Source organism: Battus philenor, unplaced genomic scaffold (assembly GCF_028537555.1).
Source record: "Battus philenor isolate CCGP_79_NKW_IND1 unplaced genomic scaffold, ilBatPhil1.0.hap1 SCAF_18, whole genome shotgun sequence".
In the NCBI taxonomy this organism is placed as follows: Eukaryota; Metazoa; Arthropoda; class Insecta; order Lepidoptera; family Papilionidae; genus Battus; species Battus philenor.
The window spans coordinates 4,657,615-4,679,255 of NW_027181680.1; the positions used below are offsets into that span (position 1 = coordinate 4,657,615).

Below are 21,641 nucleotides of genomic sequence, written 5' to 3' on the forward strand. Positions count from 1 at the left end.
GTCTTGTCGGCGTCGATGCGATATTATTTAGCTATCAACAAGACTTACATCTGTAAGTCTTGTTGATAGCTAAATGTTCGTCCACCCTCAATAATATAAATTTATGAGTAAATAATTTTTAAATTATTATTACAAAATATGTGAGGAGACCCTGCACTAAACACTTGCAAATTAATTAAAGCTTACTGGAATTTATTCGTTTCGTATTGTTACATGTTTTGTACATTTATACTTTTTCCTCAAATATGACTTTATTTCAGCATCAACGTCTAGAGAAAGGTTGATATTAACTATATTATTTCATCATATTAAAATATATTCACGCTTTCTGCTCGTTTGTTACACGAATCGTGCACGCATGGCGTCATAGGCATTACTTGTTAGATTATCTAGTCACTTTTGCTTGATAGCAATACATCTCCGCTTGTCGATATAAACTGACAAACATGGCCACGCGTCGGCCACAACTGGATCATCCAAATAAGGGTTTCACGTAGCGATTTCCTGTCACAAAATTATACGACTGTGCGCATTGTACGAGAGTGTAATCAACTTGAAGACACATTAACCTACTTATAGTCCATTTTCAAAGCGCCTTATTCAATCAAACTTATTTCTTTTATTTTATTTTTGACTAATTATATTTTAAATCTTTATACAGAAACTTTATCAACAGTTACTTATATACTATAAAATACAGTTAACTGATAACATTGGTCATGGAGTATTGTCCATTATAGATTAACACAATGTACTTGATATTATTATAGAATCAGACTAATTAAGAATAATTGCGGCCGACTAGAACGAAGCAATAATTTATTAAATGTTATTATAAATTTAGAAAATACTTTACTATAAATTTGCTACGATTATAATTAGAAACTCGACACCAAAACATAAATACATACGTGCACTGGTCGTAATAATAATGCCATAAATGCAAAATATTGAAAAGTTAAAATACATAAAAGTCAATTTCTTTGTACAGACATTTATTTTTAATATAGAATCAAAATAAATGCATTAGTTATAGGAGAGCGGATTCATCCAATACATGCAACTGTACTTAATCCTTAATAGCCTGATTTACGAAAGTGATTTTTTTTTAATATTACTGTGTTTGCTTGAGGGTCTAGATGAAGGGAAAAATAGATTTCGTTTAATTTCGTTGGAAATAACATTATACGACAGTAAAATTCGTACAGCCAACCTATAAAAAAAACTAATATAATGAAAACATGCGGTTTAAAAGATTGGTATTAAAATTGAAACTCTAGGCTATTAAGGGTTAAAAAGATGCGTCAGTATCATATTTTTAAACACAAACTTAATAAAAGTATAAAGGATTTAATGTCTTTTTTATTCTTTTGTGAGTAAAGCTGACGTGTAAGTAAATATCCGTGACAAATTCCAGTTTCAATAATGTGATCTTGTGATCCTTCGTTGTTAATAATTCTTCGTTTAAATGTTCAACTAAGTGTAGTTATATTTGCATAAAAGGTAAATGTAAAAACATCGTGCGTCGTTGTCAAGCGCTCGACGTCATGGAGATGGTATCAACTCGCTCGCTCGTTTCCCGTCTCGTCGTCAGGGTCACCGAACATGCTTCGGTACACGTATATCGATAAAGCGTCCACATTTTACGCCCGTCGATACATAATTGTTAAAATATCGATTTTGTAAGAATAAAAATTGATCGGTGTAGTTTTAAATCTACTTTTCTCACACAAAGCCTAAATAAAAAAATTAAAAACTTATTTACTTTATTTATGAGATAGTTAAATTTCAAGATATATATAACTTTATTTTATTAAAAAAACTATTCAATTGTACAATAACTTAAATGTTCCTAAATATATTCTGTTCGATTCTCGGAAAATCGATTTTGGGACTCTATTTGTGAGTCAAAGTAGAACTTTACTTTTCCAAGTTAGAATTAACTAAAGCCTCATCCGTTGTCCATAAAATTATTTTTCTTATTCTCGGATAGGACATCGGATGTTAAAATCCATAATAAAGTTTACACCGAGCAAATTAATGTCCAAGAAATGCAAGTCATTTTTTTATTTAGTCTATGCATTAACTTTTAGCAACTAATTTGCTGTCTTTATAACTAGATATCAATGTCTCCTTTATACACACATGATTATGTCAATATGCTACTTTGTATACCTTTAATATATTCTGTTAATCATTGACGATACCAAAAATAATCGGCTTCAATAGGTGTTCAGCAAATAATTTTAATTGAAATTTACTTGAAACGAATGGCATGTAGTTTTTCTTTTTTTGCTTTTAGTTATAGGCAAAGGCTTTAAAGGGAAAAATATATCTCATTTGCTTTCAATTAATTTATGGTAAAAATATGTATTGTAATTATTATTGTAATAAAAAAAGCGTTTTTAAAATTCGTATTACTACACATTTAAATTAATTATTCCCTACTATCAGTCAATACTGACTTTGTAGTGCGAGAAATTATTGGCATCAATAATCAATTTATACAGGCGATTGTAAATAGGCGTAAGAGCTGACAAATGTGCCTTACATTCACCACTTTAAAGCTTTTATACCCATAACATAAACCTATATGTATATGCTCAATTCTCCTGGTTGCATACATACGCGGCTACGTTCCGAATTGAAACCAACTATTAAAGTAATAATACACCCTACATTACAGTATATAAATGGCAAAAAATCGCACTACAAAGCATTTCTCTATTATAACAGTGTAACTTTTCCCATGCCAAAAGTAACCCCAGAACCCCATTACTGGGGAGCGCCGACGCACGCCGATGTTTCTCGAAATGTTCCGAACACTTAGAGATGGACGAGCAGGTGCTTCACCCCGATTCCGTTTACGTTAGGGCACTGAGCAAATATTTAGCGAGCTCTGGAAATTCTTAAACAACTCTGGTTTATGTTGATTCTCGTTATACTGCACACTGGTGTGATAATTAAGGTTTATAGTATTTAATTCTATTCAATAAACGGGCATAAGAAAACTCCAAGTAATCACTTTTCTAAAAGAATATAAAACAGATATATCTCCATAAAAGTACATTCTAAAGTTATCAATTATTGTTTACTATCTGTTCCTGCAATCTCTGTACTGCCATAAATTATTAATCTGTAGCTTTCCAAGAAAAAAAAAACATATTTCTGGGTGATCTGATACAGGTGTACAAGTTAGAAAGGGGTGAATCCAATCAATAAAGATTGATCAATTCCTTTTTTATTATTATAAATTTCTTATTCATTATAAAAATGTAAATAATATATTTGATTTACGTTATTAAATGTAACAAATACGTATACATTCGCTGCCTTTACTTTTACAGAATACTTTCATGTGCTTAACTTAACTGCAGACTAACTACAGGCACGAAGCCTGTTTTCAAAAGTTCCTTGTCTTTGTCGTCCTAACTGTTTTATATTCAGCTGTCATCTGTAGCAGTATCACTTTCGATTTCCGTACCATCAAACGCACATTAATGAAAAACATGTTTATTAGCTTGCCAGTAAAGTTTAAATTTCCTTGTTAAGTTAGTGTTCATCGGTAGTTGATGATCCGTGGTAAACTTTCACTGCTCTGGTTAGATGACGTAAATCCCAGTCCTCAAACTACTGACCGATAAGCGTTTAATGGTTGCCCTTATCTTTATGGCACTTAAATTCAGTGGAGTGCAGCTTAATTATCACTAACGTGATATTGACCGTGGCTTTTAAAGTACGGGACATGAATATTCCTGACTGTCCGACGTCTCTTGATTTATATTTGATTTAATTTATAATTTAATAATGACACACTTTGTTTTAAATTGACAAAAAATAGAATGAGTGACAATTATTTGTGGAAATCGATCGACTTAATGATTCATCGTATATATTGCGATGTCGTGTTGTATTGTTTGTGTAAATAATTTGACCTATGATAAAAAAAAATTCACTTGGTTGTCACGTTAGACTTTGTTTCGATTTTATCAATGGTCTCTCTATTTAATCATGTATTTCTAGTAAATTGATACGATTGCAGTTTTAAAATTTGTTAAAGAAAATTCAGGTGAAATATTGGAAGCGGTTCGTGTTGTCACAAGAGATAGAGATTATAGAAATTTTATATTTAATTTGTGTGGAAGATCCACAATAAATATAATCATAATAAACGTGGTAATTAATTTATATTATGAAGTTTAACTTTGTGCGCACATTTACTTTGAATCGTTTATGGTTATCTCTTGTTTATGTCCTGAGAATGAAAAAAAATGAATAAGCCTAATTTGATAGAATCCCGAATTAAGTTGAACTTCTATTTAAGGTCATCTTTCAACTTAAGCAATTCATTTCCAAGATGTGATATCACTTGAATAATCCTTTATACTAGCTTTTTTATTCAATAATTTATTGTGAAAGCACTCACAATCGCTAACGTACGATTACTTTTAATTGTGAATTATAAAAAATATTTATTAATGTATTAAATAATGGAAGACAATAATAAATGAAATATAGAAATAAAATTTTAAAAATGTAATATATGAAAACACCACAAATGTGACGAAGGATGGGAAGCGATGTATAAATGTTATATAAGTGCAAGCCGTGAGAATGATAGGATAATGTCAAGGATGAGAGAAAAGAGTTTAGAAGAAATTGTGATGAATAAGAGATTCTAATAAAACAAATTTCTAAAAAAATATTTTTAAAGTAAAAGTTCCTGATATAGAATAGGATAAGGGATACTGGAGCTCCACAAACCGGGCCGTACAAAAGAAACCATACGGTCACACTAAACTGCGGTTGTTAAAAAGACGATATATTAATTAATAAAAATTAAATCAAGTATTGCAGTGTGCTCATCTTTGAATAACAATTATAATTGATATAAAATAATGATACCATATCAATAAAACCCGTTATAATTATAGCGTTCAAATATATTAACAGGTTTCTAGAGAACTCCCCATCCCAAGAGTTGATATACCTACGCGTCTTGCTAAATTTAACGCTTGCGTGCTATTTATAGCATGAATAGCAGCTACATTAGAAAATAAAAAACGTCAACAATTCTACACTCGGTTTATTGTCATATTTAGTTACACACGAAAATAATACAAAGACGATAATGATAATATTTATTTCATTATCAGAGATATTCGGAAGTATATAAATTATTTTTAATAACAAATTGTGGACTCAAATAGTACTTTGTTTCTTATTGCACAATATTGTTATATTAAGAGAAAGACTAGCTATTTGTAAAAAAATATGTTTAAGTTTTTTAATACTTATAATAAAATGTATTTATTATGTGTGTCGCTTTGACTTTACTTACACATTGGAAAAACTTGTTTTTTACGTAAATATTTAACGATGCCATTGTAGCAAAAGCTTTTTTTATTTTTAATTAAAAATATAAAGATAATTTGTGAAAATGGTATTAATATGCCTCTAAGGTAAATGTAGATTCCAGCCAATAGACACCAGGCGTAGGTCTCTCTTGAAGATATCTATGGGAAGATATATTAAATCGCTACGCTTGTTAGGCGGGTTGACGATCCTTGTGTGGTTTTTTGTACGCAGAGGACGCTGCCGCTTACCCCCTGGAAACCTGTTTGTCACATCTTCTCCTTTTCAAATAGATGCCCACTGCAAAGCATAAGTCTCCTCCAAAGATCGCCACGATGACCAGTCTTGCCACACACACATAACAACTCCATCAAGTAAAGAATGACACCTTGTATAACAAATAAAATATATAAATTAGTAACAGTTGCATTTCATGTAATTGTTTATATAAGGCTTAAACTACTATTGTAGTATTTGGTACGACAGTAGTTTTTCTTGTCATTAAGCCGTCATTGTTATTGTCACATCAAACATGCGACTGTAATTAGCATTTATGATGCATTGCTCACACTGCGAATTGTTTGGTGACATCATTTCGTTTATTAAATTCCACGAAGCTTGTGTTAAGAGTTATGTTATTAGCTTAACTCTTTGAACCGTGGTTTTCATGAAAATAGTTTTTATGTTTGGTCATTGTTTTGTGCAATAATTGATTTGATTTTCTATTTCTCTTTTGTGAGATTTGTAGTTTAAGACTAGGTGATTAACTTGCATATCTTCGTATCATACTTCCGTTTTCGTTTCCTCGTTTATTGGTGACACTATTTGATCTACATAACACAAATTGTTTTTATAGCTCTCAATTCTCTATTTAAAATTGCTGATTCCATATTCAAATTTAAGAATTCAACATTGCATGGATTACATCTCGTATCGACTTCAAGATGATGAACATGTGTTCGAATAATAAATGCTTTAGACCTGAGAAAAACAGGCGATAGAAACTCCGCGACACAATTTTTTTTTTAAATATTAAATTACATATTTGACTAACGCTGAAATAGTCTGCAGGCGAACACATAATTCCCAAGGTGTGCTATCTTCTATGTAGTAATTTACAATGAAGTAACCATTAGCACACTAACATCATTTTTTTTTTAGAATCTAGCAATAGGAGTTTTCTGAACGAATTGCTGAAGTCAGATCTCTTGTATATCAGGTATATAAGATATATTTTTTTCTTGAATCGCCTGGAAGTAATAACCGTTAACATAGAGAATTCTATTAGAAATCATCTTTATTTTTTAATACCTTATCATCTCTGTTACACAAACAAATATCTCAGAATCACTATTTAACTTATTCAACTTTTTATGAATTTAAAAGTTGAGCTATTTAACAAAGATAATCGTGTGTTTATTTGTCTTTTATCAGGTGTTACCTTTACCATCATATCGCACCTTATTTTTTGTTTCTTTACCAGAATATTTTTCTTGTTTAACCTAAATCTTATACAGGTACGAGGTTTGGCATAGATAACGCTGGGAATATTTAATTTAATTCCTGTTATCTGATGCCACAACATAAGAATTGATTTGTTTCTGATTAAGAAAAGTTTTAAAATATGTCGCCCAAAGTTCATAATCTTCAATTCAGACATTAAACGTGCACACTGCTGGTCATCTATTGAAGGCAGCCTGCAACTAACGTCTCTTGATGATCTTAACAAGATCGTCTGCTCACCTTATGAGCGGATGTCCAACGCTGCACTAGCCAACGTGATCTCAACTCCAGAACCTTAAGGTCTCAGCAGTCATCTATTCTGCGCGCTATGTCGTCTGCCCATTGCGACTTCAATTGGCCATTGCGCTGGGCTGTGTTACTTACTCTTACTTAGTCGGCCATGTATGGATCTCGTCATTTTTGAAACGATCTAAATATATAAATCTCGAGCATAGCCTTCTCTGTGACCCGTTGAGTGATTTGGAACATGCTAAAGAGAGACAGAGTTAGTTAGCCATAAGTCAAAACTTATATCCATACAGAAAACTGTCATGACAAAAAAAGAAAATAAAATTCAACTGTAGTTATAATTTTTTTCAAAAAGGTATTAAATTTGATAGGCGTGTGAAATAGAAGTACGTACCAGGTTTAAAAGTTTTAAATCATAACTTTTCATGTACGCGCGTAATGCGAGCCATATTTTGTAACAAAGCATAAAAGTGTACGCTCGTTGTCATTTACGGAATACGTGAGTGTAAAAAATATATCTATTTTTATATGTTAGAAATGCAGCTTTCCTGTAGTTACTTTCATCATCAAACTATTCAAAGCACCATTTATAATTGCATTAGTGCTTGTGAAAACGTGCAACTTGTGAATAAAGTAAGAGGCTTACCTTTTATATTACTTTCGCCTTTCTTATAGTATTTATGAGTTATAGATTCAATATTATTTAGTTCCACTATTTTGTACGTAAAATTATATCCTATCTCTCTCTGGCCTTTCTGTCATTGTAGAGGATCGTGGGTCCTTCTGAATCTACCAACTAACCGTATCCATTGATTGCACCTTTAGCTCCTGTGATCTAATCAGACAAGCATTTGTGACTCCAGCCCAGCCTCTCGGTTTCTTTCCTTCAACTTTTTCGAGACACTATTTGACGTTCCAAGCTATTGTTATCCTTACATGCAATGTGACTATAATATCGCAGTATACGTTCAAAGCTAGTTGAAGACAGACAGACGTTGAGTGCTGTCTATTTTTAGTTCTAACAGTTTGTGCGGTGAGCTATTCATGATATTCTCAGCATACACGACACCAGCCTTATATTGGTAAAAATTATTAAATAGAACTAAAGAAAGAAAACCTTAGTCATAGATATATAAATAAGGTCATAAATCAAGATCGACACAAATTTTTTCTTATCAAACGTCTGCACATTAGTTGATTGTTTCTGGTCTCTATCACTTGAGTTTGTTTTAGTTTTATAAATATTAATATGTTTCGAAGTAATTAAGTAGTTCGATAAACGTGTATTGTCATTTGTTCGCTTAGTAATTATTAATTAGTACATTTGTATGTTTGTTTATTTCCAATGACTTTTCGTTGGTTATCACCAGTCTTTAACTTAATGTTATATATGCAGAGAATTCGATCTTATTATCTAATTGTTCTCATAGCTTCTTATCTTAATGTTCAGTTGTTCGTTTACCAAATAACATTCGATTTTAGGAATTGACTTTATTTTTTCTCTTGTTGCAGTGTTTATCTGGAGAGGCATGCCATCAGGTTTATCAGTACTCAACAGAACATCGACAGCCAGCGACGTCATTTAAGAAGATAGTGTTGATAAAGGAGTAATATATCGTGAAGTGTGATTACAATACGAGTGTAAAATTGAGCACGATCTGGTGAGAGTATTCGTACGCGGTTAAGAGAATTTGACAGCGCGCCTTTTTGCGTGGCGGCCATCTTGTGAGTTAGGGCAGTGTAGTGAACTTTTTAAGGAAATGGCGACGACAGGCAGTGAGATGTGGCTGCAGTGGTTTGCGTGCTGTTACCAGCCCGCGGCGCAAGCGCAACGTACGCGGCGGAGAATTGACAGATCCATGATCAGCGCACCTACTAACTTCCAACACACGGGACACATAGGTACGTGTTTAATTTTTTTTGATCGACTTACTCTACTGCTCAAGTGGCATTTGCAGGTTTCGGAAATTCGATAGGACAGAGTGTAGAGAGCTCGACGGCTCACTGGGGAGCTCGACTCGAGTCGCTACATACCTTTATTTCAACGAATAGGTAGACCGCAAAGCTCTTTGGCCACTTATGTTATCTCTTCCTGGAATGACCAAGGGTCAAGGCTTTAGCTATTACTCGTAGATAATACTCGTTTATCTTTCCGACTCGAAGGTACCTGAAAGGCTGATCCTCGATTTGGTCGGTTGCTATTGTCCGGCTAATAATTAAACCACTGCGTTAGCCGAGGGAGAAGAAATAGCGGAAAAAACTGCAGCAACGCTTCCATATAGAATGATCTTGGATTAATACGTTTTTACATGTTATTTTTATGTAACTAAGTAAAAGTTTCTCTTCGTTTCAGTCTTAGGAAGTCTACTGCTGGATATAGACCCCATTGATTTCATTTCAGTGTTTTTCCGACGATTTTTACAAGGTCAACATCGTGGTTTTAGGTCCTGCGCTGAGCTTACCGATCCATGGTCACTCTACAATCTTAAGGCCCTGCGGTCATGTGTTCTGTGCGCTATGTGGCCAACCTACTCCCTCTTCTGCTTGCTAATCCGCTGGGCTACGTAGTGGCTTAATACATAATTTAAATACCTTCACTTTATCGGATGATATTTTAGATTTACAACTCTACCTCATTTCAATATCTGTGTATAATTTTTTAATATTTTTTCTTGCAATTTTTTTATACGACATTATAACAGATCAAACTCAATCACTTATTCTTTTGTTACCCTAAATGGCTACCGAAACTGCTGTACAACCTTTGCTGTGCTTGCAGCGAGACGGAGGATTATCAGCGGCTTCATTCTATCGGTCCGCCGTCAACGCTTGCAGCGAAGCGCTTATGCTTTTTTCCGGCCAACACCTTGCCGCACTTAAGTAGCTTTAAGTAACGGTACAGCGGTATCGGTGGCGTCTATGGTTCTCGTTGATATGAAATTAAATATAAAAATTCAATATAAACTACGTATAGAGACGGCATCTTGAGTAATTATTTAAATATTGACATCTTGTAAAGTTATATCTGACCTATATTCTATCTATAAATTGATATAAATATTCATAATCAATTAAAATTTGCATGTTTTAATACGCAAATTTTAATTGATTTTCGTAAGGATTACCTTATTTTGCAACTATAAAATTAGTATTGAATGTACCGCCTCAACAATGAAAAATTAAGGTAATGTCCACTGCGTATTCAATGTGGTTACTAGGCCTAGTGCTGGTTTAGTCGAAATTCCAACAAAGCGTTATCTAACGTGATCACGTAACATCGCTTTCACGTTGCAATAGAATCCCATAAAGAACTACGGACAGACACCTGCGAAATGGCTTCTGCGATATCTATAAAGTTAACCGCGTATACGCTGGGGTGGCTTATAATGATATACAGGGTGATTGAAAATAGTAGAAAAAAGGCGTTAATGAAAACTAGTAATATGTTATTATGTACAATTGAAGCATTACAGTGAAAATGTAACGTTATTGTTAAGAAAAAGACAACTTAATTTTTTAAGCAATATCATTAAATCATTAAATGAATAACGTCGTTGAATGACATCTACATATTCATTTTTTTAACTAATTTGAGAGATTGAAGTCTATCAGGGCAACAAACATATGTATGTATATTTGTCACAAAGTCCTGAGCGCCAGCACATTTGTGTCTCATCAAGTTGAGAAATCATAAAGTATACCTCACAGCCCAGTAATAACATTAACTGCGGCGCATTAAAAAACAACCATATCGATGCTTTCACAGTACTACTTTGTAGCAATGTGCTAGGCAGACTCAGATTTATTAATTAATTCTCAACCACATTTACGAAGATCTGAAACTATGAGTTATTGATCAGTATAAAACATCATTAATAGTTTTCATAAGTATTATTTTAAAAACGCCTGACATGCTCATCGGTGTGGACTTAATGTAGACTAACTTTATGACTCGGTGGTTATAAAAGGCGCTGAGATTTGTGCCATATATTTTTTAAGAAAAACTTACAGGGAATAATACGCTAACCCGTCAGACTTCATGTTTTATCTTCTTTTTTTTAACCGATAGACGCATCACTGCATGGCATAGGCCTTCTCCAAAGATCGCCACGATGACTAAGCTACACCCATCCAGCGAAATTCCGTGATCCTAACTCATCGGTTCACATAGTGGGGGACTTAAACACGTCACATCGTGTTCGCCTCTCGCGAACCTTTCGTCCCCGACGGGGTCTTCATTTCTTCTCAGTACTAATTCGATCTCGCACCTGAAGCATAACCGTCTGCAATGATCTCTGGGCGAACTTGAGCCTTCTTATGAATGTGGTCCATCGAGATCACAACTCAGATTCGTATGTCACCACTAACAACACACATTGGTCGAAAACTTTTCGTCTTCAGACACTGCGGTATTTTGGAAATCAAAGACGAGATGTTTCGAAGCTTTCCGAACGCTGCCCATCCGAATTTGATGTTAGACCCTACGTATATATAGGGCCTGATAAAAATAGACGTCTACAACTATACGAAGCACCTCCGACAGCTACTTAAATAAGCTCGACATAGACTCAGACTTCAACTTGTCTTCTCCTAATTCATTTTAAGGCCTACCTGTCTTATGTACAAATAATCAATATGGATAAATTAGGAAAAGTTATTTCAAACATATAGTCTTTATTGTAACGCGTTTTGATACACAATATTGTTAGTTATGTATTCCGGCGCGTTCATTGCTACGTGCTGTCATTATTTTTCCAATACGGAAACAGCGACGATGATTTGGCTATATGAAAACCATAATGATCTTTAAGGTAGGTGCCAAAACACTCTATAAATACCTTTGAGATTATTTAATATATAATGTGAATAAATGTCACTACGAAGGTTGTGTATTTTTTTTCTTAGAATACCTGCTACGAAGTATTATAAAAATTGTTAATGTAATGGACGGACTCCTCAAGTTATTGAACAACCAAAGGATATTGGGGCTAATTTTTATATATAATAGATGTATATCTACTTGGTATATTAATCGATATAGTTGTCATGGTGCATTGTTGACTGTTCAAAAACTTCATATAACAGCCAAGTCAAGTATTTTAGTTAGGTTTACGTTGAATTGCAAAAAGTTAACGATTCAACAGTATTTTTTTCATAGATAATCCATTAAATTAACATAAATATATATCCAAAGCTTGTCTGCCACCAGACAAATGGAGGTCAATGACCTGGCCCATAAAGAGACTCACACATGCAACTTGGCGACTACCACAATCTGCTCAGTAATCTTTTTATTTTCCAACACTCAGGGATATTTACAGAACAGTTATTGCTGAATATGCGATGTCTAAGCCAAATACAGAAGTTGTTCACGTAAAACCTACTTTAAACTAATAAAATTGTGTTTTACATGAACATGTATGTAATGTCGCAATCATTATAGAAAAGAGTAGGTACGTAGTTACAATTTATTTGATTTGTCGACCAGAATTGTTTTAGATTAATTACAGTTATGATACTGTCATTATTGGCTACATAATATTGTTTACTTAGTTGTATGTAGTGTAATTGTTTAGAGTTTTATTGCGTACGATATTATTAATTAGGAAGCGTGTCCGTCCGGACATAATATCAAAAGATCTCTTGGTCGGCTACAAAGTACTCATGATGACACCGACTTCAGATCGAGAGCCTATTTACCGAAAATATGTATAGATGTTAGAAAGGTTTCATTATTATATTTAACATTTGATCAATTATCAGATGATCATGAACAATTATCTGATAAATTTTTGCATCAATTTAAAAAGATAATACGTATTTATAGCGTTATCTAAAAATATATAATATATTAATAGAAGTTATTATAGTGTGTGTAATATGTTTATGCACATCGATTCGAACGCATCCATAGTCCTAAAATCGCGTTGTTACGTCAATTCTATCAAAAATTAACTTAAGTAATAAATACGTATTGTTATCTATTAATTTTTTGTAAAGGTCAACGCCGTACAAAGATTTTAAAATAATTTATATTTTTAAAAGGGGACCAAAAGGTTTCATATAATAAGAGACCACTAAAAACAAGTCTTAAGTAGCGAATATTATCTTATCACCTTGTGCCACTTGAAAGCAATCGAGTTTATCTACGCCATTGGTATCGCGGATAAGCCGCCAACATCCAATCGATATCTCGTAACCTTCCAGAATGCGATGTAAACGACCGCTCAACAACAGACCAGAATCGTGATACACAGATGCATGTATGTCACACCATTCGTAGCAAAAACCAGAATATAAATTATTCCGTTTTATTCCTTCACTACTGCAACCTTCTTTCACTGGAGGTAAGGTAGAGAACAGTCGTACTTAACAAGCGATGGATGGATTGAATGCTACGAAACCACGAGGTTTTATTTATAAAATGACGCCAGAGAGAATGTTGTATTTAAAAATATTACTAATTCCTTTTATACTTCAATTGTACGAATGACGGGTGAGATTTCTAACTAGACTGAAATTTTAAAGTGCGGTCAACGCTCCCTTATAGACAACTTGAAAAATGTGTAATATCCATAGTTTTATAAATAGATCCAATGTTTTTTAGATATTTATTGATGTTTTGATTCAAATTATAAATTGTATTCTTATGGTAAAATGTTAACTAATAGGCAAGAATCAAGCACTGAATGTTTATGTAACTTATACATTGAATATCCATTAATTATTATATAACACACAGCACCCTTCTGATTTCATTGGACAGCTCACAGACGCTTAACGAGTGTAGCTAAGGTAATACTAGGGATTTCTCTGTAAGATTCGCAGAAAATCTAATGTAACTTTCATAGCCCAGCGGATTGGCAAATCAAAATGGCAATGTGGAAGCGTGCAGAATAGATGGCTGCTGTTAAATTTCTGGAGTAAGGACCACGGAACTGCCAGTACAGTATAAGACATTCATAAGGAGGACAAATGACCTTGTGATAAGGTCGCCAAAAGAGTGTGGAGGCAAATCGCTTCAACCGGTTCTTTAGGCGATCTATGCGGGAAGCCTATGTCCGGTGATGATCGTCTTACGAACTACAAGGCAATGATATTGAAATACACCTGCACCAAAAATTACAAAGGCAATTTATACCGTTCCAATAAAACTTAAAACTTCGCTGTGTACAATTCGACGCACTTAATTATTTACAATACAAGAATAAATGTAATTTATGCTCGTTTTGATGTCTTCATCTTTTTGTAATGTTGAAAGGAAAATTTATAGATTCTAATTTAATTATTACAGCATCGATTAATAAAACATCTTTCGATCAGATTGCTCAAATATTGCGGCTGAGTTCGTTGAGATGATGCGATTTACTAAATCGGTTTCCACCTTCCCTATCGTAAGACACGAAGGTCAATTTTTTGTCAGTGTCAAAATCTGTCTTCTGGTTGGCATTTACAGTTACACAGTTTTATTTACAATTTTACAAATATATAAATACCACGTTTCGTCCCTCACTTCGGTTCTCATAGGTAAGCCCAAAGTCGCTCAAGCCATGGAACCGTTTGCAGGGAGCGGCTGCCCGTTTCCTAACCACAAAACAGCGTGGGCGAACAGCGGTTGAATCTCTCCTTGGTTCGCCTGTGGTCCACGCTGCCGTTCCAAGCCGCATTTACAACATAAACGCTACCCAGTCTACTCGGGTATAGCATTTTACAATATGCAAACGACTTCGTGCAACTGGTACGCGTCGGTATAACTTTGTTTGTTTTCAAGTTTTTAAGTTCACGGACCCTTCCGCTCCATGAACTCAGCTCCGATGAAGTTGTAAAAGCCGTCTGGCTAACAGAAACAAAATCCCGAAACCGGAAGTAACGAGATTGAATCAAGAATGAGAATAATAGACGAATGAACCCTAACGATATAGCCAAATGGAATGTCAAATTGAAGTGACAATGGGCTGACCACATGATCGATGCAGCCTTAAGGTTCTTGAGTGACCGGTGCATCGCATGAACTACCAAACGCACAAAGTTTAAAATTTATACCTATTTTTTTCAAATCCATCTAGGATAATGCTTAATAGGAAAATTATGAGAAAAGATGAATGAAATTCTTCTAGGAAATAATTTTTAAATATTTAGTACAGATTATCATGCTCATATATGAATATTGTAATTAAAAGTAATGCTAACTTAAGTCGAACGCATGCCGTCCTCTTTCGAACTCAAGTTACGCAACTAGCTGTCGCAAACCTTATTCCATTGCAATTAGATGTAATTTCGAATGCAAAACACATAGAAGCGGTTACATAAAAACTTCATTAGGATTCAACAAATACACATTCCTAATTCGGAACTCGAGAAGCGGACGAACAGCACGCGACTCAAATGGCACAATAACATACGCACCGACCATAAGTCTATACTCGATCAAAAAAGATAATAACAATCTTGAGTTAATTACGTACGTGCTTTACCGAGCGTTGACTTTTATCTACGTTATCATAACTATTTTACGATTGCTGGATTAATCGATTGATCTGCTCCTTAATTGCAATAAGAATAACAGAAAACATAGTTTACAAATTGTCGCGAGTGTAATAGATAGAAAGGGTAGGTACGTAGGTCATCGTTTGTATTTTGATTATTAAACAGTTTCATTACAGTGAAACAGGCTCAACTAGTCATGGAAAGAGCTATGCGTAAAAATTCTCTAAGAGATCGCATGACAATAAGGAGATATGAAAACTAAAGTAGGTAACCGACATAGTCCAAATAATATCATTGAAAAATAAACTTATAATAATTGGCAAGTTGTGGGGGTAGTGAGCTGGGCTGGCCACATATCGCCCAGAAGAGATAGCCCTTGAGTCCTCAAGGTTCTGGAGTGGAGTGGACCGGTAAACGCAGCGCAGAACGTCCACATACAAGATGAATGGACTACCTTGTTATAGTCGTCGGAAGTCGCTGGATGTTCCACCAAGCAGTCCAACTAGATACCTATAGATCTATATCCAGTAGTAAACGCTCCACGTCTGAAATGATGAGGATGAATACAGTGAAAGTAAAACTTCTTTTTTGTAGTTGTTAGACTTTTAATGCTCCTACTTGTGGAATACAAGTACTCACGCACACAAATGATACGATTCGTGATCAACCAATCGTTAAATAGACAAATGCCGATCGATAGTTGAAATGACTTTTAAACCTTTTTTTTCCCTAGAATCGATTTTACGATGTTTTCCTACGCATATTTGAGCGATGGCGACATTATTTAAATACATAAGACGCGGGGAAGTCTTAACCTTAATGCTGTCATTGTTGCCATGTAGTTCGAAATCCAAAATAAATAACTTAAAATGAAAAAAAAATATAATTATTATTACCACAAAATTTATTCATATCATTAATTTTATGTAAACCATTGTACACTACTTTATTGCCGTATAGAATATTTAATCTGTATGTTATGTAACAATAACGTTTCGGTGTTCATTACGCGCCATTTGATCGGTTTGTGCGGGAACCGTTGCAGCGAGTGTCCGTGACGTCGTGGACACAAAATGGCGGTAAACACCAATCACGGAAACAGTTATGTTTATTTTTTTTTTGTAACATTTTTTTCGCTGTTGCCGCAAATCTTTTTACCGTTGTTCTATCACTATCACGTCATTGATTATTCTTTATAAATATAACACACATAACTTAGTTAAGTTTTTCCTTAGCACGTGCATCCATACATAACATCCGTATAATGTATTAAACAGACTTGATTGTTTTGACACAACATTTGTACGATCATTCGTGACTTACTCGTCAAGGGTTAACGCTGGCCTTGCTTTTTTTTTTGTTTTATTACGGACGTACTGCAATTTGTGTTAGCATCCAAAATAAATAGTAAAAACGCAAGGACGAGATGAAACGAAAAAAATGTGTGCTGACAACTAATGGCTATGTAGGTACTTCGGGAAAATATATGGCAATCCTCCTAGAAATTCATTAAGATGACGACCACAAGCGCTATTTGAGACAGTCTTGAAGGTTTCTTCTAGCGCGCTTCGGAGAACTTTACAAATGTGGTGATAATATGTTAAAGAATTATTATTACTTAAATTGAAATTATTAATGAAGGTGGTTAACCCATGAATTCTTTGTGCGGCCGCTTTGCGATGCCGCCCCCACTTTTGTTTCTAGCAAGGGCGGTCAGAGGTAGGGTCCGTATCCCCCTTGAACCTCCAGAACATTAAGATCCCAGCGGCCATCTGTTCTTCCTGCTCTGTTTATGCCTCACTAATTACTTAGTTTAAATTTTAATTTTGAAATTAATTGGATGACGCTTCTTTAATATTATGTCTACGTTTAAAGAACAAGTTATGATGATAATTTAAATTAGTCTTGTCTTTAGTTAAATGCCCCGAATCCAAGTCGTTAAACTTTAACTTAATAATATACATATATATGATAACAGTGACATTCTTATTGTTAATATAAATATTAATTTCTTATTAGTCTTTGATTTTTTGGAAATTTTAAATCATTTCATTTAAATTTTGCAGCTTATGTAGTGCTACCGAAGACGCTGTACCACGTCTTAAGTATGCTCGTGGCGGCGGCGCACCTGCTTATATTTCTTCAGCCCCCACCATTTACCAAAAGCCCAATACTTCGGTTTTGGAAACACTACATTTGTTTATATTTGAGCATTTTTCAATTACCATATATATAGTCATTGAATAGTTTTTACGAGGACTGTTTCACTAAACGCTTGTATATCTCTGTAGCTATAAAATACAGGCATTGCAACTTTTATACTAACTTTGGCAATTATGGTACATATGAATTCAATTGAAATTTGCATACATTGCTCAAGACATTCGTATAGATACGATGAGCTTACGGTTTGAGTGTACTATCATTATATTTATGTAGACATACAGAAGAGAAAAACTTATATACATAAACATACATTCCATAAAATTCCATAAATAAGCTTGCAGAGAAATGTTTCGCCATCTAGCGATAAGAACCTGGTACAAGTAATAATTGTACTGTAATAAAAGGAAAACTTCGCGATCCGGTATGCAAGGTGCTGTTATAGTCGGTGCTTGTTTGTGTGTCTGTCTGAAGTCGGAAATAACGGCTGACTCACGCCGGAGGAAGTGTGGCGCACTGCATTAGCTTTGTAGGGCTGGCCGGCGGAATTTAGCGGAGTTATTTTAGTATTCTTTTCCACACTGTTGCTAATGCCACTTACTATAGACGGAGATACTAACCCTAAGTCATTATTTATCCTTTTTTGGGCCAGTTTGTCCATGTCGTACATACATATTTAAATTAGAACACAAGGCGATTGGTTGGTGTAAAAGATTAGAAGTGGTGAATGTGCAGCTCATTTGACAACAAAAAACTAAAGTTTTTACCAATCGTCCTGTATAAAGTGATCACAATGAAATATGCCACATTAATTATTTTTATTCTAATGGAATGCTGTTTTGCTAGTAATAATTCTTCAGATTAGAGTTTTGCTTGCTTATTATATTTGTAGTAATTGAATGGAATTCAGGAGCTCCCCTATTTAGAATACAAGAGCCAGGAACTGCGTTCGCGCAAGTAATAAAATAGTCCAGAATATTCCGCATAGCTGCAGTTAAAATCAGCGCGCGCTTCATTACCGGCATCTCGTTCCGAATGCAAATGCATAAATTCCAAGATCCCTTTGTTTATGTGCACATAAATACGGACATAAATACCTATACAAATATATCGAACAATGGATACGGGACAATGTGGCCACATAAATAGCGGTAACAATAGAAATTTGTTTCTTTGGCGATGGGATTGTCTTGCTTCGATTCAAACGTCACATGTTTCGTGCGCGGTAACTACAATTGTAGTTCGAATAGGTTTTAGTTACGAAGTAGATATAAGAATACTGTGAGGAGATGACAAAAACGCGCGGCGTAACGGCTGAGAGCTTCACTGCGACTGAGTTAGATGTTGGACTAATTTAGTACACATGTACTTTATAAGATCAATCCAATCTAATCTCTATCTAAATCTATCGATCTTAAATATAATTAAATTAAAATAATACTTAATAATTAACATGCTAAAATTAAATAATCATTAATTAATTTTGGAAGCTTAAACGGCAGAGGATATTAAGTTTAGATTAATCAAGCTCTCCTTTCATTACATTAGCATCTAGGCCACCGCGCGACAAAGGAAAGCCCTTGATTGATTGCCTGTAAATACAAACTTTCTAATAAGCTCGCTTGACGATGTAGTAGATATACTACACTTAGGTTCATATATATAATTATAAATAACTCCCAACAACACTTATGTTGACTTTACAAATGAGTTTCTTGATAAATACGTGATACATATAATCTTTTGAAAATTATTTCGTAAAATATTTACATTGAAAATGTAATATTACTACTATTGCTTAAACAAATGCAATGATATTAACAAAGAAAATTATTGAATTTCGGGTATCGACCCGAAAGCTTAATATAATATATCGGAGTTTTAAGGTTTGCAAATTTCGGGTATAAGATGCACTCTAGGTATAGTGCAACTTAAATGCTGTAATGCTGAAACACAGAAACCGATATTGGATCATACATAAAGTAGGCAAATGTAAATATGTCTTAGAATTTTAAAAAAAATCGCCACAATGAATGTCCCTTTCACTTCTTCGTAAAAATGCGATTGAAAAAGTGTTCTATTAACTGTGCCTGGTGAATACACGTAACCTATATATCTACCAGATACATTTATAAAAGCACTCTTTCTTTTCTCTGAAGCCACACATACATCAAAACATTTTTTCACACGCTACTGTTTTGCGAGAGAAATAAGCGTTGCAGTAGTAAATTCTGTAAGCTAAAAGTTCATCAATTTGTCATACTTTCAAATCACAACACGTTCATTAACGTCTTAGAAAACACCCACAAATCTGCTGTGACCCTAATGATAATGACACCGACGCCTTCGGCGATCCCGGAGCCAGTGATTATTAGAAATTGATAACTGAAGTTGTTTTAACTTTATTTTGATGATACACAACATTTCATTATTCAAACATTGATCTATTATATTCAATTATGTTTGGAGTGATTATTCCATTCACGAGATTCATTTTTTTTTTCGACATAAGTTACTTTCCAGATCCCGCAGTTTCGGCGATGAAAGCTAAAGATGGTGCCTAACCTAAAAACCTGGTTATGGGTAATAAAGGAGGAGGGGGGAGTGGGAGGCCATCAGGCTCTTAAATAACTTGAGCGAACGATCTAATACAAAATCCCTCGAGAAGGAACTAATACAATGTGTAAACAAATCCAGTATTATGTATGGAAAATTTCCGACTTACGACATTTTCATTAGCATAAATAAACGTGTTATTATGTATTTAATTAATTTCTCAAAATTTGATTATAGTTATAAAATAAAAACAAAGGCGAATAGAACCACATGGTACGATTAACTATATATAACACCCATTTATTTTAAAAAGTCAAGACAAACAGGGTTTGCATTAAACTTGAATATCCTGGGTTACATCGGCATACCGTATGGAGGAATTTCAATAATAACATCGCCCTAACAACCAGATTGTAGTAATGTCACGTCGATAATTACAATTATTACAGAATAAAATAAAACGCGTCGTACCCTATAATACGTACGTATCCAACGCGAAGTTGTCAGTGTGAAGTAGCATTTAAGGATTGTGATAGATAGTCTGCTCATGTTAGTGCGATAGAATTAAACTATCGCGCAGATTTAATTAGAAATATTTTAATTACGGGCCGATCATAAAGTTAAATTTTTAAGGCGTAGTCTGTCGATTTTCTGGAAAGTCGAGGGTTCCGAGAGTCGAGAGTTCTTAATATTTTTGGGGTGAATATTCGTATTGTTTATTTTTTCTATTATTCGCAACTCATTATTCTTATTATTCGCAACTCATTATTCTTGTAAATCCACTGTCTAACATAGAATTACTTCGTACGACGTTTTTCTATACACATGGTATTCTATTTGCGTCAACATACTACTTCTGAAGATTTTGTTGGAAGTGAGACCGTACTTTCATTACATCCATTATGCATTACCGTACCAGACTGCACTTTGCTTATCGCAACTGTGAGAATTGCACGGGACAATACCTTAAAACTCCGTCGCTTTGATAACTCAGAGATAATTACCAAAAAACGCGCACCAGTTCACGCGCGCCGGATCATCGTTTAATTTTCGCCGCGGCTGCTTGTGAAACTGGTCCATATGGATCGCTCCACAAACAGCGCGCCGTTAATCAAGTCCATCTGGGTTATTATTATATATATTTAAACCGTCCGTCCGTTGGTCTGATGCAACTGTGTAGGAAGCGTCAGTTTTCTCAAAGATGTACTTTGTAATAACATATTATTATCAGATTCATAGTTATTAATTTTGTGAAATTATTGTATTGATTCCATTGCTATTCAGAATATAAACACGAACAGCGTTTGGTTAGAAATGTAATAAACAAA

At 34.2% G+C, this 21,641-nt stretch overlaps 1 protein-coding gene across 1 annotated transcript in view; it reads left to right on the forward strand.

Moving 5' to 3' along the window:
- Window positions 1–21,641, forward strand: part of Spec2 (CDC42 small effector protein Spec2) — a 46,256-nt gene that overhangs the window by 13,071 nt on the left and 11,544 nt on the right. The window contains exon 2 of the mRNA XM_068763547.1: window positions 8,620–9,009. Within this exon, the coding sequence (XP_068619648.1) occupies window positions 8,868–9,009 (142 nt within the window). The 5' untranslated portion in view covers window positions 8,620–8,867. The remainder of the gene's footprint in view (window positions 1–8,619; window positions 9,010–21,641) is intronic.